Source organism: Pyrgilauda ruficollis, unplaced genomic scaffold (genome assembly GCF_017590135.1).
Source record: "Pyrgilauda ruficollis isolate IOZ18807 unplaced genomic scaffold, ASM1759013v1 scaffold150, whole genome shotgun sequence".
Taxonomy (NCBI): domain Eukaryota; kingdom Metazoa; phylum Chordata; class Aves; order Passeriformes; family Passeridae; genus Pyrgilauda; species Pyrgilauda ruficollis.
In genome coordinates, this window is record NW_024513655.1 from 803,376 (window position 1) to 814,070 (window position 10,695).

The window sequence follows — 10,695 nt, forward strand, 5'->3', positions numbered from 1 at the left end:
AACTCTGCACAGCACTCAACAGTTTCTTTTAAAATGTGCTTTTTTGGATAGTCATATACATATATAGTACATACAGGACTACTGCAGTTTGTATATACACCGATTATGTACATGATGTCTAAATCACAACATGCTCCTTGCCTAGAAAGGAAACTGCAGCAGACAGGAGTTGTGTATCTCCGAGAAGCTTCACATTCTGCTTTCAGTCTCTGAGCAGACAGCCTACCTGGTCATAAATTTGCTGTTTGGATTTACACCAGCTACAAAGAGTCAGATGGAGAGAGTGGATTTTTCTTAGAAAGCTTTTAGTCATGACGGAGCTGCGGACCACAGAAGGAGCCGCAAAAGCAGGTGAGTTGAGACTGATTTAAACAAGACCATTGTGGGAGTGGAAAGGGCAGAATGCTGGCAGCCACACATCCTGCCTGCAGTTTGGCACGTTGTGCTGTGGCAGAAGCATCCCACGCTGGGCAGTCGTGGAGCAGCACCGACCCTGGGGAACCCACCCACCTCCTTTCCTGCCCAGCATCACCGAGAGCTCAGCGTGTGCTGCCAAGGAGCAAAGAAAAACCAACGGCTGCTCTCCTTCAGCGTCTGTGTGCTGAGGTCAGAGGGTTGGTTTGGCTTAGTTTATAAGTCTGATTTAAAAAAAACCCTAACAGAATCTGAATTGAAAGCAATTATTCATTTAAGGTTGTTGTAGTTTGGGTTAACTCTTAAAGAAATGGCTTACATTTCTAACATACTACCTGACAGCTTTTTTTGTTTTGGTTTGGTTTGGTTTTGATGTTGTTTTTTGTTTGTTTTGTTTTGTTGTTTGGTTTTGGTTTGGGTTTTTTTGGTTTGTTTTTTTTTTTTTTTTTTTTTTTTTTTTTGTGTATGTTAAAACATTTCATCTCTTTTAGAAATTTTAAATTTTTTAAAATATTCTTCATTTATCCAAGCTGTGTATTTGCATGATTCTTAACATTCTGGATGGCTACTGAACTGAATGGAGTTTTGCCATGGACAGCTACAGCTAGGATTAACCCACTGAACACAGGTAGGGCTGGATGATTAAAGTGGGTTCCCTAGCATGATCTGTGCATGGCATTCTGACACTGGCCATGTAAGAGGTACAAGAACCTTGGCAGCCACTGGATGAAAGTGTTTGACACTCGAGAGCACAAGGAAAGCCAACAGTAGGGATAAGGAGGATGCTATACTAGAAGCAGAAGGCTTAAGGCAGTCTTTTGCATCATGATTATTTCACTAGGACAAAACCTTTACTAACGTAAATTTGGTAATGCAAGAAAGTCCAATGGAACAAATTCCTGCCAATTTATCTAAATTCCATTAAGCAGATGCACTGAATATATTTAGAAGGAGCAACAGCATTTCTCAAACATACAATTTGTGACAGATTCCATATTAGTGGAAACAAGCACCATCCCAGACCTTTTACCTTTATGATGAGATAAATACATACCTTCTGCAATTTACCTTTTCAATTCACTATTATGAATGCAGTTACTAGCAAGAACTGAAGGCAGAACTGCATGTTCTGCTATTCATACACACAAGACCACCTGCTACTAGACAAATGACACATCCTTCAAGGCAGCACAAGTGTCTCAAATTTTGTTTTTGTCATAGACACTTATGAAAATCAAAATAAGCTGTCTCCCACTTCCTGGCTTTTGGAGATGACTATGGGCTTTGAACTATGTCAACATGAAATCAAGAAGTAAAAAATAAATCTATTTTTCAAGTATCCTTATTTCTTAGATGCAAATTACCAAAAAAAAAAAAAATCACATACAGACCAGTGTCTTTTTTAGTGTACATTTTAGCATCCATTTGTTATTGTGTACTGGTTCTTCCATAAGCCTGTTTGGTCCATATTTAAAGAGCTCTTTTTATGATTTTTTTCTTTTGTTGCTGGAAGTCTCTGGGAGACTCTCTGGTGAGAGGTGAGTTTAATACTACTTTCTTCAGACTTTATTGAGAAAATCCAAGTTGAGAGAAGCAGGGAGATGAATGGAGTCCATGGTGATGGCAGATGGGTTGAAGGGGAACAGAACTGGGAACATGTGCTTGAAGTCTAACAGCAGCTGTGGAGGGTCATTCCGTTCTTGCAACTGCTTCTGTTGGGTGTGGGAGAAGAAAACAAATTTAGCATCACTTGTTGCCTTTTCTTGTTGTGTTTAACACCACCAAAGGTTTGAGAATGTGCATCATTTTACGGATACTGCAGAAAACAGTGAGAACTATTTTGTTTTCTTCTGCAGCACCTTTCATTCTGTGCAAGTATTTACAGGAATTTACAGACTGTAGGAAACACTGCTTCAGGAGAACGCGGTTACATTTTCTACATGACCACAAAGGTACAGGGCCTGAAAACAAGATGACCCCCTTGGCAAAACCAGGAGTACATGACACCAGCAGACCACCTTTGATTCAGCTGCTCAGCCATAGTGATATGGGGGTAGCTGAACACATGCCCTTCCTTTTCCTCCCTGCTCCCTGTGAGCATTAAAAGGTGTTTGGCTTTAATTTGTTTATTTTTCCTTCAGTCGCCAATTTCTACCTCCTATCTCAGAAGTAACTCGATTTCACCAACACTTTGTTGACTCCTGCAACCTTAATCCTCAGTCGCGTTGCTACTGAAGAGCTGAATTAGCTGAGCTTGGGATTTGGGTGCTTATTGCCCTCTGTGATTAACAGCCTGGTTACCCCTGCAGCTGTGTGCTGTAAGTGTGTGTGCACACACAGAGCACTGAATTCAGGACAACCTGCAGCAGCATGCCTTTTATAAAATGCCCGGGTTAGCAGTGATGTAATACAGATGTCACTAGAACTACAGAGATATCATTTGTGCCCTCCAATTGACAGCCTTTTAAATTTACCTGTATGTTTCGTATGAAAGCTACAGTCACACGTTCTTCAAACTCATTCACAGGAGTGTAGAGATTGAGTATCTTTACAATCTGTTAAAAAGAAAACATGGTTACAATCGTGAGAAACCAGCTTCTCCAGAACACAAAGCACCAGCAGCAGGTTGTCATGATATGGCCACAACAAGTCTGCCATGATAAAACAGAGAAAAGAAGCAGCAGAAATATCACCCTGGTGTTTTTCTTTGCCTGCTGTAAGGTATTGCAAGATCCTATAGACCTGTCATAATCACTTATGGAAACATCTGTAAACTGGCAACAGACTTGGACAACAGATTTATACAGGGCTGGCACATGGTGACATGGATGACTTCTGATGTCACCTCTACAATACTTCTCTTGATGCTCCCTCACTCCCACTCCTCCCCTCAGCTTTTCTCAAAAATGCATGTTCAGGACAGGGTGATGCAGGTATATTAGAAAGGCTCTCCAAGAACCACTGGAAATCAGCTAACACCTCCCACTTCTCCCTTCCTACAATAGTATCAAATTAAGGACAGGCAATCCAGCAGTAAAAAATGTGAGTTTATATCCTCCTGGAATGAAGTCTCAAAGTTCAAGGTCATATCCAGGCAGCCTAGGTTGGTACTTCCAAACCTCCAGCCCCAAAGAGGAATCCTTGGTGGGCATCCTGCAGACACAGCCAGTTTAAGAGCTGGCAAAAGACAATAGGTGTGGGAATCCTTAAAATCAGTGGATTTTGGGAAAGCTGCAGAAGACAGGCCTCAGAGAGAGCAGAATTGCCATTAGTGCTAGGCAGGTTTAAAATGCCAAGGATCTGACTTACACATCAAACTCCTCGGGGCTGGGTTTCATTTTAGCACATTTCTGGAGCTCCAGTGCCATCAGTGGCACTGTAAGAGAGGGGCCACCACTGTGACCACCTCTGGGAGGGGCCAAGATGTAACATCAGTCCTGAAAAGCACAAGCTGTGCCCACTGAAGGAATGGCACACTGAAAAGCTGGCAGCAGGAGACCACCCTTTCCCACTCCTCAACTACCTGTGCTGTAAACCCCTGCCCTGCTCCCTACCTGCTGGGTCGTGAGCGACGTGCACAAGGAGCAGATGGCCTCAGCATCCTCTGAGGTTTTCTTCTTCAGCTGCAGGAGCTGCGCTGCCTGAATCAAGGGCTCCAAAGTTTGTGCTGCTCCACTCTGCTGAAGATTCTTCCCACGCAGCCATTCCTCCAGCTGACTGATGTTAAACCTGGATAAGCAACCGAGACAAAATGTGAGCTGAGAGGTAAAAAGCAGCATCTTCAAAACTCCTGTTTGGGGCTCAAGGTATGTTGCAGTGCTGGTGTATGTGGCTTTTTGTGATGTATATTTGTGATACACGCAGCAAGAGACAATCAGACCAAAGCTTAGTACTCAACAACTCAGAGTAAAATGCATACTCCAAGTACCTTACAAAGAGATGAACCATGTAACAGCCAAACAACACAAGGGAGGTGCTTTTCTACAGTATTCAGGTTCCTCCAAGTTTCAACAATTAAAATGAAACTTCTAACCAGCTTTTAAATGCTAACAAGATCCTGCAAGGTACCCAGATACCTTTGAGAATATCTACACAGAAAATGCTTTTGCTGTGCCCACTGGCCTCAAGGGGAACACAGAAAGATCCAGCATGGGAAAGGGGAGATGGTAGCAAAAGGAAGATTTAACTAATTTGCACTGAGAAGTGCACTTTATTTTCCTATTTTCCACCAACTTATAACATTAACAAAATTTCCCTAAGCAGGCAGAGCCCTGCCCCAAGCCCCAGCCCCACCTCAGCTGCATGCCCGTGCTCCACGAGCAGACATCCTTCCTCAGCAGGAGGTTGTTCAGGGCGATGGCGTTGATCATGTAGAAGAGCTGCTTGAACACCTGCTGGATGATCTCTGGGTCCAGGCCCTGGTCACACATGATGCTGTGGAATGTGTTCAGCTGGCGAATCATTTCATCCAAGCTGTACGAGCTGTCACCCGCATTGGAGGAGTATTTCCTGTAGCCCACCGGTTTGACACTGGAAAGCCCTTGGATACTCTCATTTTCCAACACAGCAGACACTGAAAAGAGGGGAGGAAATGGGCTAAAAAGCCTGCATCAATCTATTGTCACTAGAGGGAAGAACTGATCCCTCCCTCCAAGGGCTGCAATGAACACGTATCAGTCTCAGTGATGCAGCACCATGGACGCTGCGAGAACCGACAGCAGGACAGATCCATGAATGCTGCCTTACTCTGATAATACAAAATAGTTTAAAAACACACAAATATCATAGAACTATGCAAGATTTTGGTTTGGTAGAGACCTTAAAGGCTATTTAGGTCAAACACTCCTGCCATGGGCAGGGACACCTTCTACCATCCCAGGTTGCTCCAAGCCCTGTCCAACCTGGCCTGGGACACTTCCAGGGACGGGGCATTCCTCAGATGAATCCTCAGGGATTTGGCTGAAGAGATAACTCCTCTCATACCTTCTCACACACCCTCAAAAACAAGGTCTTTATGAGTCTTTTTCCTCTTCCCAGTCCTCTCCTCTCTTATAATGTACATTTCCATCCATAAAAAGATTTACCACAAACCTGGTCTGGAGGAGAAAGCAGACCCACCAACACAAACCGCACCTCTTCCACTGCCTCCCCAACAGAAATAAAAGAGATAACTTCTGGAGTGGGAGGGAAAAAAACCCTCATCCCTATTAGCTCCTACCATGAGGGAAGATAAAAACTCTCTGGGTCATGCTGTCACTGTGCAAAGGTCTGGAAAACAGATAATCTGGGCCAAGAAACACCCATCTGAAGGGCAGCTGTGGGCTCACCAGTCATGGGCTGCAGGATGCCCTCTGCAATGTTGATGAGCTGCTGGTAGATCTGGATGGAGAGGTGGCCCAGCACCTGGCGGTACTCGGTCAGGTCGAAGTTCTTCAGGCAGTGCTCATTCTGCTTCGCCGTGTTTTGGGTCATGAAACCCTGAACAGGAGATGGAAACACCCAGGCTCATTATCCCACCCACTGACAGTCCATCCAAACCACTGCATTAACCCCCCCTGCACCCCTACAGTACAGCATACCAAAATATGTTACCAAAGTACATTACAGAAAAGATCAAAACTCAAAAATCACCTTTCAATTACCTAGGCATTTGTTCATAAATTATTACTAGAGAACTACCTTTTGAAGAAAATCATTAAACTACCAGTTTTTCATTTCATCCTTAGTAAGGATCTGCACATTTGTATTAACTGCAACATATATAGGAGTAGAAAATTACGTCTTAGGCCCTCTGAATCTACCTTTTTAGCTTATCCCTTTAAGTTCCAACTGTTTATGGGAAACAAAATATTTTTAAATTATGATTCTGGAAAATTGAAGAAAAAATTACAACTGCATGTTACATGCTGCTTTGACAACATTTTAAATTGTTCTGAAATTCATAAATCTCCTGAAATAACTGAATTTGTTGCCTGTCTTTTGCTGATACAGCTGATCTATAATCCTGCATTTGGCTGCTGTAAGCCCTCAGTTCTGGGGTCAGATATTAATACCAGTTTTAGTGGTGGAAGCCAATGAGATGTTTTAATTAACACAGATCCTTTAATTGCCTGTTCACATGGTCTTACTTGGTGTGAAAATGAAAACTATGAAGCTGTTTTTGTTGGTTGCTGACTGGCAAAATGCAAAAATACAACACGTATTTTCAATTTGAGTTGATTTCACAATTTCCCCATTTTCCTGACTAATCATAAAGCACCATGCTTTTCACCTGACAGGACTGCATGTGGGTTGGGGTTTTCTTTTAAGCCTTTTCTTAAAAATAGGCCAGATTTAAATCTAAAGGTAACAGTATCTTGAAAACTGCTGTGAAGTATTTCTCCCCTCTATATTTTGCAAAAATTTCCAATGGAATTTGCGAACAGCTAGTTCATTTAACACAGTAAATCATGGCAAAGAACATAAAATTTATGACTGTGTTTTAACCCAGCTGGTTTTCTGGAGAGGATTTTCTTTAAATGCAGTATTATTATCCAGACAGAAGAGGGCAAACAAGAGCACAACTGCTAGTAAGTATTCTCTGAAATATTTTTAATTTAACTTTTAATTTTAAATCTTCAAAACTCAGTGCTGAGGTTTCACACACAAACCATTATCTTTTGAATGACCTGAATAGTTAATTTAATTCTATGATTTTTTTTTCAGATTGAATGCTCAATATATCTAAAGAAATATCTAAAGACTAAAAAAAATAACAGTATTTGGGTCTGTTGAAAATTTTAATATGCAGAATACACAGCTATAAGGATGCCAGTGTGCAATGTTGTAGAACTGTGATAATCCCTTTCTTTTGAAAGGGATCATCTTTAATAAAACTTATTCCAAGCTATGAAATATTGTTTAATGAAAAGCTGTGGGACCAACTAAAACCAGAACAACCTTCAAAATGGCCCCCCAGAAAGATCACAGGGAGGCTGGCCCAGCTGGGGCTGTTCCCCTGCACAAGAGAAGGCTCCAGGGACACCTCAGAGCCCCTGCCAGGGCCTCCAGGGGCTCCAGGAGAGCTGCACAGGGACTGGGGACAAGGCCTGCAGGGACAGCACACAGGCAATGGCTGCCACTGCCACAGGGCAGGCACAGATTTGGGGATCTTGGGCAGGAATTGCTGGCTGGCAGGGTGGGCAGGCCCTGGCACAGGGTGCCCAGAGCAGCTGTGGCTGTCCCTGGATCCCTGGCAGTGCCCAAGGCCAGGCTGGATGGGGCTTGGAGCAGCCTGGGACAGGGGAAGGTGTCCCTGCCCATGGCAGGGGGTGGAACGAGACAGGATTTAAGGTCCCTTTCCAACCCAAACCCTTCTGTGCTTTTAGGAGCTTTTCCAGGAACAGCAAGCTGTGCTGTATCCAGATTATAGCACTGCTGTGCTATTCCCGGATTAGCCAAGGAGGGCAGTCAGAGCAGCCCCATCCCACAGCCAGAGGGAAGCCCCTGGTGCCAGGGGGAGGCAGGATGGTCCCTCAGGGATGCAGCCCCGGCCCAGCTCTCACCTCTTCCCCACTGTACTGCTTCAGGCAGTGCAGCAGGCGGCAGGTGTTGGCCAGCCAGAACGACGTCATCTCAAAGTCATCCTGGTGCTTCTGCAGAGACAAAGTCAAAACACGTGAGATCCCACCCTCCCTTTCAGTGGGGGGTGATGGCATCACAAAACTAACCAATTTTGAGTTTCCCCACCCATAATCAGGCAGCTTCCCCTCTGCAGCTGGGCAATATTAGCTGTTCTTCCCTGCAAACATTTTTTTTTTTTTAACCTCATTGCTAAGATCACAATTCTCCTTGCTCTTCTAAAAAGGGAGGCTCTAAGAGCAAATTGCCTTGAAAATCACTGTGAGAGCTGAGTGTCACACTCTTGGACATGGTTATTACCATCTGACAGCCCCTCAGCCCCAAGACAAGAGCAAAGGGACACCTGCCTTCAGCACTTTCTTAACGCCGTTGATGGTGGAGGTGAGCAAGGAGTGCACCTTCTGGTCATCATTGATGTAATCTGCATGTCTGATGCACATGTACAGGATGTAAGCAGGAAGGCAGGGAACAGTAGCAGACACTGCCTGGGGCTTGAGATCTGGAAGATATTACAATTTAAAAAATGAAAGATTTCACAAAAAAAAAGCAAACTTAAATTTTCCCAACTGACAAGTGAAGCAGAGAACGCCAGAGCTGGAGTGTACCCAGGCAAACCCCTCTCCCCTCAGCCCTGGGAAAAATGATATTTTGGCTCTGCAACTTGCATCCCCCTCTGCAGAGTAGACACAGAGCCAGAGGTTCAGCTGCAGGACAGAGGGACCTGCCCCAGACCCTCAGCACTCAGGCTTGGGAGGGCAGCCCTGCCTGCACTGAGGCTTGTGACAACACCCCATTTCTCCTTATGGACGCACAGTGGAGCCAGAGCTCCTCTACCCTGTAAAACCCTACCCCAGCAGCACACAAACCACCTCAGTACAGCTCCCTGAAGCTTTCAGGAATACCTGGCACAGTAAATCCTCTGCCTGAATTGATGACACATTAAATCACTCCTTCCCTCAAGATACGGAATCCTAATGGCAGCTGTGGGCATTTGGAACCTCTAAAGAACAAGCTTGTCTGATTAGGGGAAGTTCAGTGCCCACAGCAATAGGCTAGCACTGCTCTGTGAACACTTTCTGGATCCTCACTAGGCTCTACTGGGGTTAGAGTTGTAGTGAATACCAACACCTTGCCAGGGAAGCCTGACTTCTGAAACAGCACTGAGTGAGGGGATGCTGCAGCAACTCTGACCAGCCTGTGCAGCGCAGAAGAGCTCACAAGTTCATTATCTGTTGTCTGTTTTTGCCTCATAAACCGAGTTACCTTTGTTCCACTGCTGTGCCAGACCCCAGGGGTCTGTCCTTCTGCCACACCCTCCCCCATCTATCACCTCATATGAAGCTCAGCAAGTTACTGCCTGCTCTAAAAACTGTAGCCTTGCTTTGCGTTTCCCATTTTTTGCTATCCCCAAGGGATCGTGTCCATGCTGGTCTATCTGCTTAGTGCAGCACCACTTTACCTACCCAAACTGCCATCACCACAGACATGCAGCCCCAGAAGGGATTCAGAAGATCTATTTGTCTACCTTAACTTTCTAATCTCAAGTCTACAATGAGAGGGAGCAGCCAGGCAGAGAAGCAGAGCAAGTTCCCCACCTGTAATGAGGTTTCGGATGAGGAGCGGCTCATCTTCTTTGTAATATTCCAGCATGCCCTGAAAATCCTTCTCCTTCCTCTGGACAGCAACCTGCATGTTCCGCTCGCGTGGCCTCCTCTCCACTGGAACCATTGTCTGGGATGCTGTGAAGAGAAAATGTTATCAACACCTGGCTGGCACCTGGAAATCAACAACTATTCGGGCCCTCCACTAGCCTTAGTGCAAGTCAAAAAGTTATATATTGAATTCCCAATAATGTCATCAGCTTTGACAGACTTATAAAAACATGAACAATCAGGTCCTGGATTACCAGTCCACAGAGTTTTGACTCTGGATGAAGGAAAAAGTACAAAACTTGAACTCAGAAGAGGAAAAAATGAAGCCATTTTTTATTTTCCAAGAGACCACAGGCTAGAAGATAGCAACCCTAGTGAATGATTTTCACAGAGCCAGGCAAGAAGCAGGCAGGCAATGCAAAATCCCTAAGAATGGCATCTTCTGTCTGCCTGCAAAGCTGCAAACCACAGTGGCACACTGCTGAAGTGTAATAAAGCAGAAGAGACCAGAATGCAAATACTGCAGCAAGCAGCATGCAAATCACACTGACAGAGAGCAGCTGGGCGAGCCGTGGAAACCCTCCAGTTATTCAGCTTAATTTCACTTAATGCCTGGTTTCCAGAAATTAACTCATGAGAATGGGGCTCTCTGATTAATCACGGCTTCTCCAGAAAACAGGAAGTGCTTTCTATACAACACAGATGCCACATTTAAGATGATTTCTCATTAAGTAGAATATACATACACAATTTGGTACTAAAGAGTTATAATTCCCCCTTCAAAACTGACAGATCAGAGCATTTTCCTGCTGGTCACTGGGCTCCTTTTTGTATCTCTGCCTGGGTCACTGCATTGACTGCAATGACAGCAAAAAAGTTTCCTTAAATATCCTCCAAACCCTGGCACGGGTCAGTGTCAGCTCAGCCTGCTGCTAGTTCAGTGCCAGAACAAGCAAAATCTTACTTTCATAGAAAGAAAAAGAGAAAAAAAAACAACAAACCAAAAAAA

At 44.4% G+C, this 10,695-nt stretch overlaps 1 protein-coding gene across 1 annotated transcript in view; it reads right to left on the reverse strand.

The window, feature by feature from the left end:
- Positions 1-1,078: 1,078 nt before the first annotated feature.
- Positions 1,079-10,695, reverse strand: part of MYO5B (myosin VB) — a 119,468-nt gene continuing 109,851 nt past the window's right edge. Inside the window, exons 34-41 of the mRNA XM_041461684.1 lie at positions 9,630-9,773; positions 8,382-8,533; positions 7,959-8,048; positions 5,742-5,892; positions 4,708-4,987; positions 3,969-4,143; positions 2,889-2,969; positions 1,079-2,126 (exon numbers count right to left, since the gene is read on the reverse strand). Of these exons, the coding sequence (XP_041317618.1) occupies positions 1,974-2,126; positions 2,889-2,969; positions 3,969-4,143; positions 4,708-4,987; positions 5,742-5,892; positions 7,959-8,048; positions 8,382-8,533; positions 9,630-9,773 (1,226 nt within the window). The 3' untranslated portion in view covers positions 1,079-1,973. The remainder of the gene's footprint in view (positions 2,127-2,888; positions 2,970-3,968; positions 4,144-4,707; positions 4,988-5,741; positions 5,893-7,958; positions 8,049-8,381; positions 8,534-9,629; positions 9,774-10,695) is intronic.